Source organism: Lutzomyia longipalpis, chromosome 1 (assembly GCF_024334085.1).
Source record: "Lutzomyia longipalpis isolate SR_M1_2022 chromosome 1, ASM2433408v1".
In the NCBI taxonomy this organism is placed as follows: domain Eukaryota; kingdom Metazoa; phylum Arthropoda; class Insecta; order Diptera; family Psychodidae; genus Lutzomyia; species Lutzomyia longipalpis.
Genome location: NC_074707.1, coordinates 30,402,096 through 30,426,020, shown reverse-complemented (window position 1 = coordinate 30,426,020; position 23,925 = coordinate 30,402,096). Strand labels below are relative to the sequence as shown.

The 23,925-nt window shown below is 35.2% G+C and overlaps 3 protein-coding genes across 4 annotated transcripts; 2 read left to right on the top strand and 1 right to left on the bottom strand.

The window, feature by feature from the left end:
* The first annotated feature begins 118 nt into the window (after nt 1-118).
* Nucleotides 119-5,138, top strand: LOC129785896 (dnaJ-like protein 60). Its single transcript, XM_055820565.1, has 7 exons — nt 119-242; nt 309-761; nt 3,433-3,523; nt 3,644-3,758; nt 4,130-4,223; nt 4,741-4,860; nt 4,925-5,138. Exons 2-7 carry the CDS (start codon nt 634-636, stop codon nt 5,070-5,072), a joined length of 696 nt encoding a protein of 231 aa, XP_055676540.1. The 5' UTR covers nt 119-242; nt 309-633; the 3' UTR covers nt 5,073-5,138.
* LOC129785888 (arylalkylamine N-acetyltransferase 1) lies at nt 5,128-23,529 on the bottom strand. 2 transcript variants are annotated; one of them, XM_055820556.1, is made up of 4 exons: nt 23,349-23,529; nt 6,161-6,322; nt 5,879-6,031; nt 5,128-5,806 (listed from the first exon to the last, which is right to left on the bottom strand). In XM_055820556.1, exons 2-4 carry the CDS (start codon nt 6,269-6,271, stop codon nt 5,378-5,380), a joined length of 693 nt encoding a protein of 230 aa, XP_055676531.1. In that variant the 5' UTR covers nt 6,272-6,322; nt 23,349-23,529; the 3' UTR covers nt 5,128-5,377. The 2 variants fall into 2 exon arrangements, with proteins under 2 accessions (XP_055676531.1, XP_055676530.1); XM_055820555.1 differs by lacking the exon at nt 23,349-23,529 and adding an exon at nt 6,458-7,295.
* On the top strand, nt 15,578-20,338 carry LOC129797854 (uncharacterized). The gene is made up of 2 exons (XM_055840709.1): nt 15,578-19,174; nt 19,253-20,338. The coding sequence occupies exons 1-2, from the start codon at nt 15,677-15,679 to the stop codon at nt 20,192-20,194; spliced, it is 4,440 nt and encodes a 1,479-aa protein (XP_055696684.1). The 5' UTR covers nt 15,578-15,676; the 3' UTR covers nt 20,195-20,338.
* Nucleotides 23,530-23,925: the final 396 nt, after the last annotated feature.

Genomic DNA, 23,925 nt, shown 5'->3' with positions numbered 1-23,925 from the left:
TAAAAATTAAACTCTGTATTAGAATGTCCCACAAGAGACCGCGATTTTCTTCTCAAAAATTTTCATTTCAATTCAATTATTTTAATTTTTGGTGGAAGCAAAAAATTACAACAAAAAAATGGCTCGGCAGAAGTCTCGATTGTCCAAGAAAGGATGTGGCTGCAAGAAGTCAGGGTGCTTGAAGAACTATTGCGAGTGCTATGAATTAAACATAGCATGTACAACGTATTGTCGGTGCCTTGGTAAGAAAAAATTATTTAATTTTGTTTTAAAAATATGTATGGCAAAAATTATCTGAAAATTTAAAGGATGCAAGAACTCTCGTTCTCTTCATCAACCAAAGAATGTGCAGAAGCATCCAGCAACTTCTTCCCAAGGATACAAAAAGGGAGTTAATCCACTGAAAAAGGAGACGATTGAAGCAATTGTGGGATGTCTCGTAGCCAAGGCGGAGCATGCTGAGATTTACGAATTATCTCCAGCTGATTTCCAATTTGAGCTAATTATGCAATTTAATCGATCATTAGGTATCATTTTGCAGTCTCTCTAAAAAATATTAGCAGAATTTTGCTGTTTTAGCTGCTAGTTAAATTTTAAATTTACCGCCAAATTATATAATAGATAACATTTGAAATGCTTCTCCTACTGGATGTCATAATAAAATTATTTTGTGTTTACTGCTTCGTAGTTTTTCTTTTGTGTTACATAAATAAAATGCTGAGGATTTCCCGGAAATACACGAAAAATATAAATCTGATGAGGTAAGGAACTTTTTTTTTTATACAAAAAGTTAATAATCCTTTTTAAATTAACTTAAAAAAAAAGATATGTGAAAGTTTGTAAATTGTCAGGGGGTCAACAACACAATTAAAATTTTTCATCTTAAAAACCATCATAGCGTAAATTGGGGAATTTTGAAATAGAGATGCAAACTATCGGAAAAATTCGCTATCGATACTATCGAATATTTTTGGGAAAGCTATCGATAACTATCGATGACTATCGATAAATTTTTTGTTCGTGGATATGACCGGTTTTTCGCTGTTCAAAAGAAGTGTTGGGGGACATGGGGCAAAAAGTTGTTTTTTTGGGAGAAACATTTTCCTGATTTCCCTGAAAATATTTGAGTTTTTCCATGACAACTATCTTATAGGAAATTTTCCAGGCTACAACTTTGTCTCAGACGAAAAATTTATAACTCAACGGGAAAATGCATTTTCAGCTTATTTTCCGAAACCTTGCACTTCTAACTTTTTGCCCCAACCATGGGGCAAAATGTTAATTTACGTTTTTTGTCCCTAAATTTTAATTTTATGAATTTATTTCATTTAAACACTATAAAAGCAATTGAGAATAAGATATTTGTGCAACAATTGGAAAATTTTTTTATAATAAAAATATAAAAAAAATAAATTAATTAAAATAAAGATAACTGCCTTAAAAAGGGTGTCTAACTTTTTGACCCAAGTGGTACTTTTTAATGTCAGTGTTCTACGGGAAAACCCGGAAAATTTAAACTAGGTTCGTGTTCAGCAATTGTTACTCTATCTAAAATGCATTTGGGTCAAAAAAAATACGTAGAAATACGCCGAAATACGATATTGAAATGAAAGGTCAAAGTAACTTTGAAATTCGAAAATATTATTTTTAAATAAATCCCAAAATATTAGATCAATTATTTTAAATCTTTATATGGTTAGTTAGAGTTAAAAAAGGTACTTTTAACTAAATTAGAATAATTACGAATAATATTTACTGAGATATCTATTGGAAATGTTGTGTCTTGTATTTCTAACATTTTGCACCAGTTACCCTATCCCCCGCAAAAAAACCAAACTACTTACCCAAAAAGAAATTATTTTTACCAACATGATAAAGCGCGTAGCACCCTCGCAAAAAACCCAATTACAGAAACAGAATTTTTCATTGCGAAAATAATTGAAATAAACGAAAAACGTTCTTAAAACCCTCGCACTGCCATGAGGGGTAGGTGACCGACCCCAGAGTTCTATCTCGAGCTATTACGCCCTAATTCTTAGACATTTAGAACCGATCTTTTGGAAATAAGTTTCTTGGTTATCTGAGAAGATTGTATCAAAATTTGAGGTCAATCCATCCACCAGAAAAAAAGTTATTAACATAAATGTAAGAAGAGGGAATTCAAAAATTAGTGTAACGGTTGAATTTATTGTTTTTTTCTTCGCTTTGTCACTCTGTGTCTCTTTCTTGATCATTCTAAACTGAAAAGACTCAATGTTCTAAAATAGACAAAAGATAAAAGAGTACCAAGGAGTTTAATGATGCACATTTGACCGAAAGATTTCGGCCTATGAAGTCGGTCACTACGGTCACTACCCCCATGGCAATGGACTTAAGTATTTTGGTCATAGTGTACGGAGAGTTAAAAAAAAATAAGGTATATTCTGATAAAAATCTTCTCTTTTTTTAAGAATTAAAATGTTGGAAGATTTTGACAGATGAATATTTTGGAATCGTTCTATTTTCGTTCTAGAAAAGAAAAACAAAGAATTTGTTGTCGAGGAAAAGTCAGAAGATCTCTGAAGAGGCCCGGAAAAGTAATTTTCTTTCAAAAATTCAATTAAAGCAGGGGGTAGACAAAGACTCTATTTCCATAGGAATTCACCGCTCACTCGCTGAGACACCCAGGAAAATGCTTCAATCTGAAAAAATTCACCACCACTGGATAGATAATTTAATATTCTATCGATTGATAGCTTTTGAGGGGTGTCTCACGAAGATTAATGCACTAAAACTGATTTTAAAAATTTTGATGCACTTTTTGGAAATAAAGTGACGTCATTTTCTTCCTTTAATTTCTCTGCAAACCGTCCGCCATTATTTGCTGTGTTCGGGTAAAAAAGGGCTTTGTCTACCCCCTGAATTAAAGGAATAAAATGTCAAAATCCTATAAGATTTTTTCCAGAATATCAAAAATCTTATAATTGACAAATTTTAATTAAAAGGAAAGAAAAAATTATCAGTATCTACCCTAAAAACGTAGTTTGGTTTTTTGCAAGGGCGCTACGCGCTTGACCATATATTTGAATAAAAGTAGTTAGTAGTCTATTTATAACAAATATTTAAAAGAAAATAAATCAATTTCATACTACTACGACTTGCTATCCGTACATGTAGAAAAAACCCTTATAAATTAAAATTAAAATTTTGAGTTTTTATAGTATTTTTTGTACGAATCTCAAATGAGATAGCGCGTTTCATAATGGAAAGAGAAAATTGTTCCGATAGTCCGATAGTCCTATTTCCCAATCGATAGTTTTCGATAGCCGAAGCTATCGATACTATCGATAAATATCGATGGTTTTTGCATCTCTATTTTGAAACCTAAAAGTTTAAGCAATTTTTAAGATTAAAAAACGAGGTGTTAAAAGAGAAGCATTTTTTATATTCTAGGGGAATCCACACTTACTATGATGTCCTTAAAATAAAACCTAACGCCACACAAAAGGAAATTCGTGATTCTTTCATAAAATTGTCCAAAGAAGTAGGTAATACTATTTTTCTTTTAATTCTTATTATACGTACATAAGTTATTATAAATTCCTAATCATAATAATTGTTGAAAATTTAATTTTTTCTAAAATTAAAAATTAACCATTTTCAGCACCATCCTGATGCAAGTTTAGCTGTAACCGCTGAAAGCACGCGAAAGTTTCAGAAAATTCTTCAGGCTTACCAAATTCTCGGGAAGGCGGAATCTAGACTGAATTACGATGCGGTGTTGAAGATTTAAATTTAAGTTAAGGTAGCAACTTCAGGGTGGTGAAAAACAGAGGAAAGAAGAAGAAGATTAGTCACGTTTGAGAAAGAAGTGATGAATTTCCTTGCCATATTTTATTAATTTGGGACGTAAATATTGAAGACAAAGAAGCGGAGGAATTAGCCAAATAATAAAGAAAAAGCTGGCGAAGGATAGAATAAGATTAGAGAAATAGACGAGAGGGAAATTAAGGGATCAAGTCGAATTCTAGGAGGGAAAGAATTCCCCTACCCAAAATTTATAAGGCTTGAAGCCCTATTTGGAAAAGCCCGATTGGCATTGTACCCACAAATTATTTGAATAAACTCTTGTTCAATTGCGAACATGCGGAATTGAGATTATCTAAATCTAAACCACATTCCACTGGACCTGCGTACACCTACTACCGAGATTTTCATCCACCTAATTCTCCTGAATCTCCTGGGTAAGTTAGATTTTTTTTATATGGGTTCCATCAAAGTTATATTGGATGATCAAATAATAGAAACATATAGGGTGAGTTGGGATTAATTTTAAAAAATGCTCTTTTGGTTTTTAAAATTGTTTGAATCACCCGTAATTATATAAATTTAATTTTAGATTTCTTAATTTAAACATATTTAGATAACAAGAGTAAATAAAATCATATGAAAAACCGGAAAAAACTGATCCATTTTTATTCATTTCCATTATTTTAAAACTAATTAAATTTTATAGCCTGTTACTTATTTAAATTTTTGCATAACACATCAACTAATTGATAAGATTATAGGGATAGCAAGAGAAGATTATAAATTGCAAGCAATGACGCCACTATGAGTGCTAATCATGGCTCGATTTGCATGCCCGATTGGGCAATCAATTACGATCGACCAATCAAGCGATATAATTTTCTGAGAAGCTGTGGGAGCTCAAGTTACTTCCCATCATAAAATTAATTGAATTTATTTTATCCCCCATAGTGCAAACACAGACGAATACTATGGGCTAAAGGGTGTGAAGAGAGTATCAAATTATGTTATTGTAGTGCTGTGTTTGATATTTGCTGGAATTGGTGTAGCTCTTCAGATTGTGGCAATTCGGTGAGTTGTTAAATCCTTCCTTCTTTGCACGCTTTTATGTTCTTCTCATTTTTTTTCCCAAAAGGTCTTCACTTACTTTCAAGAGGGATAAATTAGATCTCCAATCCACGGAAGCTGGCCAGCAACACGCACAGGTGAAAGATGATGCCTCAAGGTACGGAAATGAGTTCCAACTTGAGCGTTTGAAAGAAAAACTCAGAAAAGAAAACTAAATCTGTTATGCTCCTTTTGAGATTAGACTGATAAGATAATTTAATAAAAAAATCCTTTTTTCTGGATGACTGGAGTGTTATTTATTGTGATTTGGCACGAAATTCAAATTCTATATAGGACCAAAGAGCATTTATCCAGAATAGTAATTCATATATATTTTTCTTTTTTTTTTAACAATATTAAGTATCTCTTATAAGTTCTGGATAAATGCTCCTCGTTTGAAACTTATTTGATAAATTTCAAATGAACACGCAACACTATTTATAATTGACGTGACTTTAAGAGTGTACTTCTCCTCCACCAATTACTTGCTGGACTCTGAGGGAATAATTCTTTTGGTTAAGCTTCGGGCTGCTACATGTGGATGGGCTGGGCAGAGGATCTGCTGCCCATTGGCATCAAGATAATCAGTGTAGGGCATTCTGAAAACTTCCTTAAAGTCCAGTTTTTCCATAACGCGTGCAGAAAAGTGACTCGAGCACAGCACATGCATAAGCGGAATGTTGTTCTCTTTCATCCAATTAATGGTGCAATTTGTGAGTTCCACAGAAATTCCCATGCCGCGGTATTTGGTATCTACCGAGAGAATTTTACCATCCAAAATGACATCAATGTCAGGATATAAGTTAAAAATATTAAACTTCTCATCAATAAAATCCATGAGTCCCATAATTTTTCTGAATTTCTTATGTTCACAGCCATCAGCCAGTTTTACAGGTTCCTCCCCTTCTTTCTATATATAAATGAAAAAAAAACATTGTTTCACTTTATGCTATTAAAAAATAAATAAACTTTTTCAACTCACAGGCTTATGAATGAGTCCATTTAGGAAAACTCCAACAATTTCATTTTTGGAATTAAGAGCTTTGAATGAGCATTTCTCTTTTATACATTTTGTTGAGTACTGTTCCAATTCTTTGCACTCTCCCAAATCCAAATAAGTATTCAGTGGTTCATCCTAATGGGAAAAATATTCTTATTTTAAATGAAAATCTTTGAAAGATATTTTCTGTCCTCGTTTTCTTCTAGAATCTCTCTTATTTTTTTCTTTATTAATTCTCAATACTTTATGTTGTTAAAATCTTACTTTGAAAAAGAAAATTTTCAATAGATTCAGTATTTCCTCTGTATCCTTTTCTGTGACGAGCTCATATCGAATTTTCTCTGAAGCTGAGGAAGCAACTTCATCTGTAGACATTTTCTTCGTCGACACCCCACTACCGCTCCGTAGCGTCAGCAAGTTAGAAATCTATTTTAGAGCAAGTAAAATGGATCAATTCACAATTTGAAATTGGACAAATCCCCCGAGTACACGGAATTGATTCACATATGTATGTATGTATCTACATTCTACATAATATATGTATATAGAAAATGTACTCACCCCGTATTCGATGAGACTCTCACTGTATGCCATTGATGGGGGGTTTAATTGAACTTTCGGTTGCACCTGAACTTCCATGATTGCAGTGCTTACTTTCGGACGGTATGTGTAAAGCAAATGATAAAGAAAATTCTCACAGGACAAAAACAATCACATGCAACAATATTTTATATATCACTATGGTAAAGTTCACAAAATACTCGATAATTCTTTTTCCAAAGGACTATTAACTTGGTGAAGGAGCACACAAAGAAAAAGGAATAGGAAAAAGCAATGCAGGACAACACAATGAGTAAATCTCACTCCGTCTGAAATTTTCCCAACAACTTCTCTTGCAGAAAAGAGCGATGATGGGGTATCATCCACTTCGGAGTAGTGCGATCGACTTGAAATCAAAAGAATGAAAAGGTGCTGAGTCTTTATATAAGCTGGTGAAGTGACTCGGATTGCACTTGCCCCGCCACAGCATCATACCCATGCCGCCCTACCCGTTGCCCCCTTGGGGGCATGATATGGGAACTAACCCAGCAGTGGTCAATCTGTTACAATGCATTATATTCCTCCTCTCTGCAGACCTCTCGTTCACGATACACCAAGAACGCGATTAAAGACAATCTAAAATTACGTAAATGTGAATTTATATCCCCCTTAATGCGGTCTCTTGTCATTTGATTTATCGTTTATCGTTCAGGGTCACGATTACTTATTCATTTTCTTGTTGCATTATCTTGTCTCTAAGATGGGTTAATTGTTGAAATTTGGCCCTCAATGGTGGGAGTCTTGTCCACGCATCTACATTCTAATGTCTTTATTTAATGATAAAATAATGATAAAATACACTAGACAACACAAGTATTTTTTACGGAAATTCAAAAATAATCTTTAAGTAGGAAATGTATTTTTTTATTAATAGGAAATAAAACAAGATTACAAAAAAACACAAAAGGGAATTTGTATTTTTACCTTCGGATACTAATTAATTTAAACCTATTTGATTTTTCGTTTTCATATTCCCCTATTAATTTAGATATTCAGTGGAAATTAAAAGATTTTCTCTAATATTTTTGTTAAATTTTTATAGCGTCTAATCACACGTATTTATTTAGTTAGTTTATAAAATTACTCTTTATTCCAACGACTTTATCTAGGAGTTAATCCGTTAAGACGTAGAATTACACTGATTTGGAGCCCACACTTTGTCGTTCTTAAATATTTTACCACTTTTTTTTTTAAATGCAGTTGTAAAAATTAAATGTGCAATTACATAATAAAGTGTAGTCTAATGAGAACACTTTTATGGTTTATGTGTCAAATTTAAGGCCAAATACTATACAATAAAAAAATTGAAGTACCAACATTAAGACTAAAAACTGATTTTTTTTATAATATCCTTAATTTCTTAAAAAAAAAGAAACCAAAATTTTTTTGCACAGTGTAATAGCATGAAAATGTCTCACAAGAAAAGCTTTTGTCATTCACCCACAACGCTGATATCACAACATCAACAATAGAGGAGATATTATGTATAGTCTTTCGAGAGAATAATGTCTCCATTCTCCTTATGTATATTTCTCATTGTCAATCAAAAGACACGCAGCAGCATCCTTTGGGGGTTTTCAAATTAGGCCTCTTCCCAACAAATGAAGTCGTCACTGAAATGTACTTTCATTTCCAAAAAACTTTAAAATAGGTATGTCGAAAAGCAAAAACCGCAAAACGATTAAAAACAATTTTATTAATTAAAAGGCATTCAAAAGAAATAAGATCCTTGAGAACAAAATATGATAAATTTAGATTTTATAATTTTTGTTGTGATCTATCGTTAGCATTTAATATTAAATAAAAATCAATAGAACTATTATAATAACAAATTGCCTTACATGCGCCTAACATAGGTAAATAAATCAAAACTGTGAATTTTAATAAGTTTAATAATGTTACTCTAACGTGTCTGACTAGAGGTTATATTATAATATTTCAATTTATCCAATCGTAAGTAAAAAATAGAAGAAAAATTGTCAATTGCAACAATTTATATTGTCTTTTACAGTACTTGGTGCAATATCGTGTTATGCAGCAATGTAATTAATTCAGTTGCCAAACGTTCATTTCTTTTTAGAATATTTCATTCATTCATTCATTCATTTTAACTTTATTCATCTCAATTACATTTGTCCTATCTTCATGCGCCCTTGGGCGTCTTAGTGTTGTCAACCAACCTCCAGAGCAAAACCAAGGAAAAGCTCCTTCTCAAGTTGTATAAGCCAGGGTAACAAATTTGGGGTTGTTGTTATTTATATAACAAATGGACATAAAAATAGAAATGAAAATAAGTGTTCCATGCTTTAAAAATAATTGTATTTTATTAGTATAAAGGTTGAGAAATTCAATAAATAAATTATTCTGTTAGAATTACAGGTAAAAACATTGCCATAGTGCCTGATTTAGGGGACATATTTTATTCGTGATTATTAGAATCAGATAGTATAAAGTTCCATAAGTGATTATGCAAATGTATGATTGTCTTTACGAAGAACATTTTATGCATTCTCTTTATTCTACGTGACTTCGTTGAGTGCCCATATTTATGTAGCTTAGATAAGAGATTTATATGAATAAAAAAGCAAAAAAAGGTAAAAGAATAATATAAGGACATGTGCAAGCCGTAGGTGTTGTTCCACTTTTACTACTGTCTTAAATTCTCGGTTAAATATTGTTATTTTGTACTAAACAGAGATTATTTTGCATATTTTCTATAATTTTTTTCAATCGTATTAAATGTTGAAAATGTTGGACTAATTTTTATTCAATAAATTTTATTTAAAAGAATAAAACAATTATTCCTAATCTGATTACTAAAACAATTTCCATAAAAAGATAATTTGCTATTTAACCCCAAGAGCCCATAAAAATGAAAAACTAGCAATAAACATTTCACATTACAATATTTTAATTCATAGATAAACGAGTAGAGTATTAAGTAGTTTCTTTTGACCCGGATATGTTCTGAATTTCTTTAATTTATTTTTAAATTTTCTTAGAGATCCATAAACTCTCTTCATAAATCTTTCTCTTCCAATTTTCATAAAGACCTAAAAACAATTTTGCCAAAATAAATTAATTACATCACAAAGTATTTAATTAAGTAGGAAAATATGTTAGAAAAAAATACAAAGTACAACTGATTTTACGGATTATACAATGTATATTTTATAAGAAACCGGAAAGGGACCTGACACGCCCACAAGCCACGAGCTATAAAAGCACACCTTACAATCTCTTTAAAAAGTTACACCTGTCTTGTCTCTTAATTAGGTATCAGTGAATAAAATCAATTGATATCCAACGTGTAGAAATTTATTCAAGTACAATACTTTATACCTCAATTACCTATCTGCTATGAATATTAATTACAAGAAAAAAAATCTTTTAAAGTGGATATCTTTCACTTTTTTCAATCCATTCGTATAGAGATTTGCAATTCATATTATGCTTGAAGACGTCTTCATGAGGAAGACTGTGGGAGGAGGTTTTATTTAAATTTAACAACATAAATTTATGTTCAAAGTTGAAATTTAATTTTGTATTCCTTGTGGCGAGTGTAGCGACCAAAGAGGGTGGTTGTTATGAAGAGGTGCACTGACTATAAGTTTTCCCGCAAAATGAGGAGAATCCTCTGGAGAAATAAGTTATTATTACAAATTCTCAAGAAAGAAAGAAAAAATCTAATTAAAGGCAAGGTTTTAAATGAAATTTTTAAATGTCAATTTAGAGGACGAAACTAGATGCGTTAGAAAAAATTCTTACCAATATGCAATAAATCTTCCATTACTGACTTTATTTCCGATATATTGAATTAGATTAAGGATTTGTTTCTATAATCACTATTTCCCACGATTTTCTTGTACCTTCAAGTGTGTCAATAAATCTTCTGTTAGTCATCTTCCTTGGGTGCTACACATTTCCTCCTCACTCACTCTAGAAGTAGTGAGTATTTATACTTACAAAATTAAATACAATTACGTTCTAATAAATTGTCAACCATAAATATTATCGATTGCATCCATATTAAATTATGTATGTATGAAATATTTATAGCGTTTATCATTGCAATTTTCCGAAAATTGGTCCTTGTTCCAGTGGTTTTGCGGGTATTTTTATTTAGTGACATCTAAAAAGCCTTAAATTCGTAATTAATTCCTTGAATTTAACCACAAAATTATTTTATTGCAAAATATATTTCGCACCACTATAATTTTTTTATGTGCATGACGGCAAGGACGTCTTGTATCTGGGGTATTCCAGATGCCTCAGACATACTTTTGTTTATGCCAATTTCAATCTTTGTTTATATAGTTCATTCGCTTTTGTAGCCCTAATTATCCTGTATTGCAATTTCAAAGCTATAAAAATATAGAAGGTTGGTGTACCTTTTACTTTTAATTTCAAAATGACTTATTGCAAGAATGATTTTTTACCTTTTATTCCATGTATATTTATGCCCTTATGTACGCTTAATTTAAATTTTAAAATTAAAGAGTGGGTTTTGAAGAAACTTTTCGAAAGAAATTGATTTTATATATATATTTTTTTTTACTATCTTACGTGAAATTAATAAAAATGAAAGATCTATGAATCGAACCGAAAAATATTTTAAAATATATATATCCTTTTTGATCCCATATAAGAGTTAAATAAATTCATCCCTTTGAAAAATGTTCTCTAGAAGGGAAAATATGTGGTGTACATTATTCAAATAAAATTCACTTTGTCTTGCAACATTTCGCATGACTGTAATTCCGTAAAAGCAAAAATTACATCGTCATGGCCATCAGCCGTAGCATTAAGGTGAGACGCCGTGAGTCAAGATCATGGTTGATCATCGGACGGCGGCACGGTGTAGTGTTGCAAAACAACTTCTATAATGTGGTTTTATATGCATAATGGGGTGATGCCATTTACAAATAAAAATAAAACATCAATATACATTATTTAACATTTTGTGAAACATATATATACACAGCTTATGGAAATCAATCATAAAAAGTCAACATGGATGAAGGGCTTTTGGGATGTGAAGAGCTTTTGGGATGAAGTAAGTGAATCTCGTATCTTTTATATGCGGAAGAGGCAGATGTGCTACAAATGCACACATATGTGACTTTATGCTGCATCTATAACTACCACATAAATATGTAGCATGCTCTCACGCTCCAAAACGAAGCGACCTACCTCAATGCATACAACAGGGATGGCTATAATGTATATACATACATATATGTACATATATAACGTATTTATAATCTGTGCTATATGTAAACTTCAGGGGAGTATGCACAATTAGAAAGAGAGGGAAATAGCTTTGCAGTGAGGGGGTGGAAAAGTGGTTGGTGCAGAATGGGGTGAGATTCTACCCACATTTGGTGTTTGGGTTGCGTCTGCTTTGCATGATAACTCCTGTGGCTTTAGTTGCACAGGGATGTGGAACAAAATGAACATGAGAATATACTTGAAGCCTTTTAGAGCTTCCAACTCGAGATGATTTTTTTTTTAAAGTACCATGAAGCTTTTTTTTTAATTTTTAGAAAAATATAGGGAGCAATTTTGGACAAAAGAAAAGACAAAATATTTTGAAAATACAAAATATTTTGACATTAAATGTAATTTTGCACAAAATATTTCTCTAAAACTTTTGTCAATCTCTCCACAAAAGAAATTTTTGCAATTTTAGGTACAATAAAAGGTGAAATATTTTGAAAAACTGAAAAATTTTGACGTTTAATGCAATTTTAGACAAAAGACAAAAGATTTTTTTTGTCAATCTTTTGACAATCTTGTGAGAACATCTCCACAAAAGATTTTTATAGGAGAATTGTAATTTTGCACAAAATATTTTGTACATTATACAAGAAATATTTTGTGTTTTACAAGCATCTCGTCGAGGTGCTTTTGTAAAACCAAAATCTTTTGTCAAACTGGTGTTTACGCGTTGCATTTTTAGAAGTTTTCTATCATGTTTCTCGAAATAGCAATGGACAATAATGCAATTTCGGTTAATTGTGAAGCTTTGTGCAAAGGGAATTTGTGGAATGATATGAAATTCAGCCAATTTAGCTGTGTCCATTTTCCCTTTTCGCGGTGTTGGGCAAAAATGTTATGGAAAATTTCTGTGGCTTTCCGGCAAAAATTTGGGAGATCGTTGACAAATTCTAACCCTATATAATCAGGATTTTGGGTCAGAAATCCCTCCCCTATGTTCCCGTTGTGAGTTTTTATGTGCAAAAACGAAATATGTAGGGCTAATTAATGCAATAAATATGAGTCAATCAATTCATGTAAAACATTTTCTTGGTGTAAATGAAAATCAAACTGATGAGTTAAAAGCCAGATGGTTTTTTGGTCTTCCCAACATCCTTGGGGTACCTAATAGACTACACGCATGCTTGACATGAATTTCCCTAAAAATTAATTCAGTTCAGATTGTTCAATTGCCCAAATCGTAAACATAACCTAATAGGAATGTTATCTTCTTCTTATTTTTTCTATCTGTAAACTCTCCACTCGAAAGAAAAAACCCGTCACAAAAGACGACAAAATGTATCAAAAGTCTCCAAAAATATATTTTATTCAAAATTGCTATTCATAAAATGTCTTTTGTAGACTTCACAAAAGACAAAATATATTTTATTTTGTCCAAAATTGCTCCCATAGTTTTACTTTCGTATCAAATAACACAATTTGATGTAATTTTATTGAAATTCGAATGTGAAATAAAATCTATTTTAAACATAACTGTGTATACAACATAGATACAATCGTACATTGGAGTTTGTTATATTTATGTCATAAAACAGATTTTATTGTATTACATTTTCACACCACATAATGCTTTTCGTCATAAAATTAATTTATCTTCAATTCTTATGTATGTTAAATGACTTGAATTGTCGATACATAATTATTATGCAATGATTTATTGTTATTTTAATTGACAGCTTGACGGATGTCGTGTTATTAAACTATATGTGATATTGTAATAATGATAAATACACACGGAAAATTCACAAGACATGTCCTGTAATTTATCAATTACTTTTCAATACCTATCTACAAAGTACACGTATTATAAATAATAAATGATCTTCCGGACATGAAAATTAATTGATTTAATATCGACTAAACATTATAAGTAATACGGTCGGTGGCAGATAAGTAATTAATTTAGAAATCTATTTTTGTATCTAAATAAGTCCTGCTTATCGGAAAAGTAGCACAGAATGATAAAGGGATTAGAGAAAGTTATTAGGCAAGCAACTATTTATTGAGAATTTCACTTCCTCAACGAAAGAAAACCATAGTAGAATCAATTTTACAAAACCTTATTCAATTCAGCCCCGTGTCTCCTTATACCTACGAGGAGCAGATTGAGATTAGACGAACTTTTCATATAGCTTTTTCTCCAGTTAATTTTCCGAGCTTTTCAAAATCATCAATTACTAAATTAATCCGTTTTTCTTTTAAAATAATAAAAGTTTCTTTATCAAATAATTTATTACTGTTAATAAATTTAATTAATAGCATAAAAAAAAACTTGTCTAGGAAAACTCTCGGTTGAATTAATGTAACATGGTTTTCTTGTATAAAACTTTTCTTTTCTTTATTCATTCTTTCGCCCTCAAGCTGATTGTAATTTGTGGGAGTGCGAGTTAAGGATTGGAAAAATGCGGAATACGAAATAGGCGAATAAGGTTTTTCTTGACCTATATACAATTGCCACGCATTTTTCCAGGAATGTAATTAGGGATCATAACCCGGAGATTTAAGCTGATTTATTAAGTTGTTATTAATCTTATCTTTTACAGAGTTTTATGTGTCTAAAAAATGTTTTCAAGCGATATTAATTTTTTTAAGGTTATATCTATTAAAAAAAACTTGAAAGCATCCATTCCATCCCTGTTTGATTCCTTTCGTATAGGGAGAACTACAGTCAGGTATTGATTAACGTCGCATGGGATATACTCTTTCCACTCATTATTATTAATGGGTGGAAAGAGTATATCCCATGCGACGTTAACCAATACCTGACTGTACTCTTTCTTGTTCACCGAGGTAAGGCACTAAAATACAAAGCTCTCCTCTTTTGTACGAATGTCTAAGAAATACATCACGTTCAACCCCTACCAACGTAATCTCAATCAAGGGGTTAAAATCACTACCCTCGATATGTTAAATTTTTTTACAGATTTTTGCAACTCCGTAGTAGCTTTCTAAGGACTTCACTGCCGGATAAAAATAATAGAAGAATAAAAATTCAATAAACAATAAATTATTTCACAAATATAACAAGTGGAGTTGTTTACCCCTCTGTTGAGAATTAGAATGAATTCCAGTTGAATTTGAACATTGAATTATGGCAAGTCGGCGAAATCAATATTGCCCGAGATTGAGCCGAGCTCCGTGTAGAAAATTGAAGTATAAAATTATCAAGGGCACTCTTTTGGTATCACCGCTATCTTAGTGAGTCGTGGGAATAATTTGAAATTTTTAAAATTAAATATTTGTTGAAAAAGTTAAAGAAATTCGTAATAAAAGTGGAGGAAAGAAAAGAAGAGAGTGTGAAAATTATATAGGAAAATTTGTGGGAAGTTTAAGGAGCAAATAAAGGACATATTAGTGAGAAAAGAAAATCCACGTGTTTCAAGTGCAACTGGGCCTGTGAACAGCCGGACAACGAAGAGCGCCTTCGATCCGGAGGATATCATATTAATCCATACCGTATACTTCACAGGTACACCAAGAAGCCTCCCAAGACATACAAGAAGATTCAGTCACTAATCATTCATTTCATCGTATCGTTAAAGGTACAAGAAGAAGTCCTACTGCCACACCTGAAGAAGACCACTAATTTCTTATCGTTCCGTATCTTTAAAGGTAAATCCTCCCCATACGTGGTCCTTCGAGCCGGAGGATATCATATTAATCCATACCGTATACTTCACAGGTACACCAAGAAGCCTCCCAAGACATACAAGAAGATTCAGTCACTAATCATTCATTTCATCGTATCGTTAAAGGTACAAGAAGAAGTCCTACTGCCACACCTGAAGAAGACCACTAATTTCTTATCGTTCCGTATCTTTAAAGGTAAATCCTCCCCATACGTGGTCCTTCGAAAGACGACAACCAGTGAGAAGACATCCCTGAAGTCCACAACTCAAGATGTCCAATGTGAAGAGCAGAAGTGCCTACAAGGGGCAACTCACTAGTGTGAAGGGGGTCATCGCTCAATATCAAAGTGAAGAGATGCTCAAGAGGCATGGCGCGCGCATCCACCTTGAGAGGCAACTCGAACAATGTGACAGAATTCGAGTGAACTACAACAAGGTGCAGGATGTCATCATCAACGCGGCTGAAAATGATGACGATCGTGAAAGGGAAATTGAGGAGCAAAATGCGTTTCTCAGGGACATTGATGACGCTGAAACAGCAACCAATCAACTGATTACGGAGATCATGATGCACAACAGCTCTTTTGAATCAACTCGTGTAGACGAAGACCAAATTGGCCAGTTACTCCGAGGATTCAGCGAGCTCTTGAATAGGGCACATGAAGGATCAAATTCTCAATACTCACGGTTGGAACCAGTCAAAGTGCCGACGTTTAGCGGAGCCTACGCTGAATGGCATTCCTTCAGAGATTTATTCACAAGTCTCGTTGATGCAAACCCTCGCTTAACGGACACGCAGAAGTTACATTACTTGAAGACATCACTTGCTGGACAGGCCAAAGGAGTGATAGATCATCTCACGCTGACGGGAGAAAATTATGCCATCGCATGGAATGCCCTGTGCAATCGCTTTGAAAATCGACGAACTGTCATCAAAGAGCACATTGAGCGGGTGAAGAAACTTCCAGCAGCAAAGACTCCACGTGCAGATGAATTGAGGAAGATCTACGATGTCACCACGACGACGCTGGCTGCCATTGATGCCCTCCAGGCATTCGGAAGAGATCCCTGGATTATCCATGAAGTGCTATGCAAGATGGATACAGAGACTCAGACGCTTTGGGCTCGTGAACAGACAGATATGCCGACGTGGGATGAGTTCCAGGTATTTCTAGATAAAAGATGTAAAGCATTAGAAATGTGTCCCTCAGTCTTTAACGTAAATTCTTCTCAAAGTTCCAAAAATGTACAAGTTAAAAGTAACGTAAATTCAAACCATGTAAAGTCCCTTACGATCTCACAAGATAGCAAAAGTCAAGATTCATGTACCGTGTGCAAGAAGGCATCACACCAGCTTTGGAAGTGTGGTCATTTCAAGTCTATGCCAGCTCTCAAAAGACTCGAAACTGTGAACAATCTCAATCTGTGCTCGAATTGTATCTCAGAAAGTAGGTCGCGCCACCCTATAGACAAATGCCCATATCCTCCCTGCAAACATTGTGGCCAAATGCACAATTACTGGCTCCACGATGCTCTCACCCAATCCCAATCTGAATTGCCCAAGGATGCTCCTAATCCCGTGCTTGAGGAGAATGCCCGCCCTGTCGTTTGTAGCGGCGTCGTTCCATTGGCCAATCAGAACAATGTGGAAGGTCATCGAGCAATCTTGAAGACAGCATGCGTGAAAATCCTCGATTCCCAATCTAACGTCCACATTTGTCGTGCATTATTGGACTTCGGTTCAGAGATTTCTGTTATGACTACGGATTTGTGCCAAAGACTGCGTTTGAATTTGTCCAAGTCTCCCTACGGTCAAGTTGAGGGATTCCAGGGTCAAATCAGCAACATCAAGCATCAGGTGAACGCAACGCTTGTCCCTAGAAAAGGTTCAAATATTTCCGTGCTCTGTCAAGTCACGCCAAAAATCTCATCGAACTTACCCACATGCCGCATTAACCCGAAGGATGTTAGAATCCCAGAAAACTTCGTACTAGCTGACCCCACATGGCATCAAACCGGTCGCATTGATTTGTTGATTGGAGCGGCTCATGAGGACGAAATCATGCTGGATGATGTTTACAAACTTGGAGAGGGAAAACCATCGCTACGCAACACCGTTTTCGGCTGGACAATTGGAGGCAAGTGGCAACCCGCAAATCCGCTGTCCCAACAATCCACCGCTGTTTGCCATACTATCTCTCTGAAAACAATTGACGATACATTGGAGAAATTCAGGAAACTCGAAGAACTTCCGGAAGAAAGTCCACAGACGGTTGAACAGAAAGAAGTTGAGGCCACTTACCAAAGTACTACCCGAAGATCAGAAACTGGTCAGTACATCGTTCATTTACCGATGAAAGGAAACTTTGGTGAACTCGAAAGTAACCAAAGTAAATCAGCACGGCAATTGAACTTCCTAGAAAGGCGTCTCTCGCAAAATCCTCAGCTGTATCACGAATACTCCAACATCTTTGAAGAGTACTTGACACTGGGAATAATTGAGAGAGTCCCCATAACCGTTAATGGAAAAACGCTTTTGCAAAATTTATGGAAGGATCAGAGCGATTGGGACACTGAGATGAAAGGAGACAACTTACGAGATTGGATGAAGTTCCTGGAGGCAATTCACACAATTCCCCAGATCAAAATCCCCCGATGGACATCTTCATTCGCAGAACCTCTCGAAGAACAACTTCATATGTTCTCAGATGCCTCCAACTTAGCTTATGGTGCCGCCATCTATCGAGTCACCATAGATTCAAGCGGGAAAATTGCCAGTCATTTGTTAACCGCCAAATCTAAAGTGACACCCGTGAAAAAGAAAACAATCCCCAAACTTGAGCTCACCGCCGCAACTCTGGGAGCACAATTAGTGGACAAAGTTTCTAAATCCCTCGGGATTACCAAAGTGTATTGTTGGGTGGACGCAAAAGTTGTGTTGGCGCAAATTGCATCTGCATCCAACAAACAAGATATCTTCACCAAAAATCGCGTGAGTAGAATTCGTGATTTGTTGCCTCTTGAATGCTGGAATTACGTTCCAACCCTTCAAAATCCAGCAGATTTGATCTCCAGAGGAACCACTGCCATGGAGTTAGCAGCATCTTCTCTGTATTGGCATGGCCCACAGTGGCTAACAGAGGGAGAATCAGCGTGGCCCAATGCAGAAAGTTTCCCGGAAACGGATGAGCAATCAGAACCTGCCGCCGCGGTACTCAAAATCAATCAGCAAGAGGGCAATTACATCTTCAAGAGGCTCACGAGAGACATCAGCAGCTTCTTCCGCATGAAGAGAGTGCTACTATGTGTGTGCAAATTCATACAGATCCTTCGGTACAAGGCATTGTCGAGAAAAGGAACCCCATGTGTCATGCCAAATCAACCCAATAAGTTCTCGACAAAGGAATTATTGTGGGCGGAAAATCAGCTGATCAAGTGGGATCAATCGAATCACTACCTTGAGGACATTCAGGATCTCATGAACAACCGGAATGCACCCATCAAGAGCACATCTCTGCGAAAACTGCACCCATTCGTCGATGATGAGGGAATTTTGCGTGTCGGCGGACGGCTGGGCCATCTGGACGATGACTACAGCACCAAATACCCGAAAATTCTCCCAAATGACACATTGGCAAAGTTGATGATCCGGGAAATGCACATCAGAATGATGCACGCAGGAACACAGCTACTCTTGGCCCATTGTCGCAGGCATTATTGGCCAATAGGAGGACGACGTACCGTCAAAGGTGTGATTCATCTCTGCAAGGTATGCTTTGTGCATCGAACATCCCGTGAGAGTCAAATTATGGGCGATTTACCCAAACATCGCATTTCATTGATCAAGGCATTCAATAGTGTGGCCATCGATTGCTGCGGACCCTTTTTCATCCGTACAGGCGCAGAATCTCGTGGCAGAACACAGAGAGTGGATGTTGTCATCTTTGTGTGTACTTCCACCAAAGCTGTACACATCGAAATCGTCAGCAGACTGACAACCGAGGCATTTTTGGCCAGTTTTGCGCGATTCACTGATCGACGAGGAGTTCCTAAAGACGTTTACTCAGACAACGGCCGTAACTTCCTCGGCGCTGCGCGTGAATTACAACGTTTACTGGCACAGGAAGCGCAAGAACTTCAGGATCAAACAAGTGAGATGAGAATCAATTGGCACTTTCAACCCGCACAATCTCCGCACTTCAACGGATTGGCAGAATCTGCAGTGAAGTCAGCAAAGACACATCTGAAGAGAGTGATTGGAGAACACAGGCTGAACTACGAGGAATTCTACACAATTCTAACTCGAGTGGAAGCAGTGTTGAATAGTAGACCGATTACCATTCTTTCTGATGATCCTCGAGATCCCCAACCGCTCACTCCAGGGCATTTTTTGACTTTTGGCCCACCAACTCAGCTACCAGATGATGATTTATCTCACGAGAACGTCAACCATCTTCAGCGCTGGGATTTGTGTCAGAAGATTCATCAGGAATTTGCCAGGAAGTGGAAGATTTCGTATCTTACCACACTTCAGGAGAGAGCAAAGTGGCAGACAGAGAGAGAGAATCTGAAGATCGACGACATCGTGATTCTTCATGACCCTTCCGTGAGTCGCAATCACAAATGGAGCACCGGACGAGTCATTGGAGTTCACCGTGGAGTAGATGGGAAGGTGAGAGTTATTGATATTAGAACCCCTACGGGCACATATTCACGGTCAGTAGTAAAGGTCTCGAAATATCCGATGTGTGAGAGTCACATCTCCCCCCCCGAGCATGTTGAGAATTAGAATGAATTCCAGTTGAATTTGAACATTGAATTATGGCAAGTCGGCGAAATCAATATTGCCCGAGATTGAGCCGAGCTCCGTGTAGAAAATTGAAGTATAAAATTATCAAGGGCACTCTTTTGGTATCACCGCTATCTTAGTGAGTCGTGGGAATAATTTGAAATTTTTAAAATTAAATATTTGTTGAAAAAGTTAAAGAAATTCGTAATAAAAGTGGAGGAAAGAAAAGAAGAGAGTGTGAAAATTATATAGGAAAATTTGTGGGAAGTTTAAGGAGCAAATAAAGGACATATTAGTGAGAAAAGAAAATCCACGTGTTTCAAGTGCAACTGGGCCTGTGAACAGCCGGACAACGAAGAGCGCCTTCGATCCGGAGGATATCATATTAATCCATACCGTATACTTCACAGGTACACCAAGAAGCCTCCCAAGACATACAAGAAGATTCAGTCACTAATCATTCATTTCATCGTATCGTTAAAGGTACAAGAAGAAGTCCTACTGCCACACCTGAAGAAGACCACTAATTTCTTATCGTTCCGTATCTTTAAAGGTAAATCCTCCCCACCCTCAATATTTGAGAATCTGCTTGACTTGGAAGTTTTTCTATACAAGGGTATTATAGAGTATAGCGGGTATGTTGTAAGTTTCTCCGATATAAACTGTTTGCTTTTCTACGATTTTTCCTCCTCACACCCTCCAGCCCAGAAATCCCGCCTCGCACACCCAATTCCGTTTCCATCGGAGACTCTGGTGCTTCCACATGCGAGACGAATTGTTGCAAGAAAACATGGAATATGAGAATGATAAGAGGGAATCACTCATGGATGTTCTTCTTGGCAAGTCAGTATTCTGGTGAAGCTAAATCTCTGTAAGGATGTCAGAATGATGGTAAGAGGGATGGTGTGGGGTGGGTGGTGGGTCGGTCAGGGGTTGAGTGGAAATCGATTTTATTTTCTGTTACTTCCAAAAGTGACTCTGAGAGTATTGTTGCTTGAATGAATTGTACCCATATAAGGTTTGCTGGGGGATGTTTGATAAGCCTTCCATGGGTCGGAGGAGTGAAGGGAATGTCTCAGTTGGGGGTTCCATGTGGGGGAAAATTGTATATAGGGGTGTGAGTGATATGGGTCTTGAATACAACAAGAATAGCAATTTTCTCAACATTTAGATTGAGCGAAGAAGAATAGAGACAATCGCATGTTGTACAAAATACATATTTAGGGCATTAAGGAATGATAAGGATATTTGGGTGTTCTCTTCATCATACTCTACCAGAAATTGTGATAAAATAGGCCCTTGTGATTTTTTCAACATTATAATATCTTTCTTTATGCTTTTGACGAATATATACCATTTTGGAATATTTATGAAGGCAGAGGAATTGTAACATATAAATTGGTTGAGATTGTCATTTGTTGATTAAAATTGCTAGCATTTGCTCTCAGTCATGATTGATGTCTGACAAAAGCAATATCTCACCTGTCTTAAATTAGTTTGATTAATGCCCCATCCGCTATGTAAAACTTTTTATCAATCACTGTTCGTTCATCTTATAGCTCCCTTAATTGAGACATTGTGCCGTGGAACACAACCCAATTACATCTCTCATCTCTCCAGGAACACCGCGTGTCCTGTCGGTGTAGAACACGACAGAATGTTAATGGATTTAAATTAAATTTATCAGCATTAAACACGAGAAATGCCACTTCTAATCTCATTTGTGGTTTGGATTTGCTGAATTGTCTCTTGGTCTGAAAATGAATTTACCTAATAGGCAGATCTCATTTTTTCTCGCACTTCCACGCAAGAATTGTTTGCAATCTCAAACATCCAAATGGTGGGGTTTGAGACGATGCCAAGGCAAAAATAAACTTTTCACCATGTCACAAAGTTTCCCCAATAATTTTCTTTTTTACACAATCTACACAATATACACTCAAAACATATTTCGATTTTTATTACAAATATTTTCAAATGTGATTTGTGTAATTAATACTCTCGCTATATTTATACCTCTCTCGACAGTTAGCAGCAGTGTAAATTCTGAAGACAAGCTCTTTGAATATGTATTGAATGCTTTCTTGATTCTTTTGAGACTCTTGTGGTCTTTTGATTTTTATTTCAAGACATCTCAACAGTTAATAAAATTAGTTCCTCAAACATCAAAAGATACAATATTTATCACAAAACTTAATAAATAAAGGAAGCTTAATAATTTGTATAAAAATCACAAAACTTGTCAAAATTACTCAAAAATTGGGAGGTAGAGTAAAAAGTTAATTCTCAGTCATTAATTCCGGGACGGACGCAATTTTGTGAAATGCCACAGCAATTCAATTATCCACCCATTGACCAATTGAATGCACTACATTTATATCCGGAAAGAGTGTTTTGTTCGCATCAAGTGGAGAAATGGTTAAATGAGAATTGAATGGCTTTATACCAATTTGTTTATCAACGAAAAAAAATGGCAATGGCTGTGAAAAAAAAACTCATTTACATAGTCGCATATGTACCATATATAAATATTTTCTCAAATGCTCAATAAAATACTCCTTGTACATTATTTAAATTTTTCATTGAAGATTCATATTACTTAATATGAGTTTTCATGATTTTATTGCGACTGTTTTCCTTTTGATATAGGTATTAGCAAAAAAAACATATGCTTTTATATGAGATAAGAAGTATCGGACAAAAAACACAATATTTATTAAATATCAGCTGTGATAGTATATATATGGTTTTTCCACATAATTTGTTATCGCAATAATTCGCCATGCCGGAGACATTGGCTGTGCTACAGCCAAAAAGAGAAACTCTGATAAGAATTTCGCGGATTAAATTGTGCTTAAAATAAAACTTCCCATTCTACTTTCTTCATCACATAACATTTTTAAATGCGTGAGAATATAATGTGTATAAGAAATAAATAAATTACGTAAAATAAAATGCAGACGAAACACATGCACTGCGATAAGAACGATAAGAACACATATGTAATTCAATGAAAAAAGTCTACCTGTCTTCAGCATTACTTTATTGAATTTTATATACTCGCACTGAACTGATAAGAAGTGATATGTAGATAACTTCTTAATGAGAAAGTAAGTCCATTGCCGAACACGGAGAATAACGAACAAAATCTCACCTGAATGTCTGAATGAATTAAGAATGAAAAGGATATAAAATCCTTCCTTCAATCCCCCGTAGTCCGGATACAATAAATTTCTCAGGGATAGAATGTCACGAGCACAGGAACTGAAAACTGTTAATCCTTCCGGTGGCACGCGAGCACTGCGACGCTGCGAGATGTGTGTATCGCCCCAAACAGCTCGTGTCACACTAGTGGTGCTCACAAAAATCACTTACATTTTCCACTACACACTGCGTGGGCGGAGTTTCCTCAATCTCTCTTATCAGTCGGCGCGCAAAAATCCTCGAGGATTCCTTTTCTTGCGCCTCAACATCTCTCATGGGAGCTCTGTACCGCTTTAGACTACATGCCGCGTATTCTGGGCTCGAATTGATTTCTTCCCGAAAATGCATTTTAACCCTTACAAGTCAAAAGGATACTTTTTTTATTTTCCTTGCATAAACTTTTCTCGTTTTCATAAAAACATCGAATGAATAGAACGTTTTTTCTTCTTAAATTATCATTTCTTCTACTTTCTCTTCCTGTTCAAAGTATTTACATATTCCTCCTTATTTTTAGTTTTCTCAGTGTT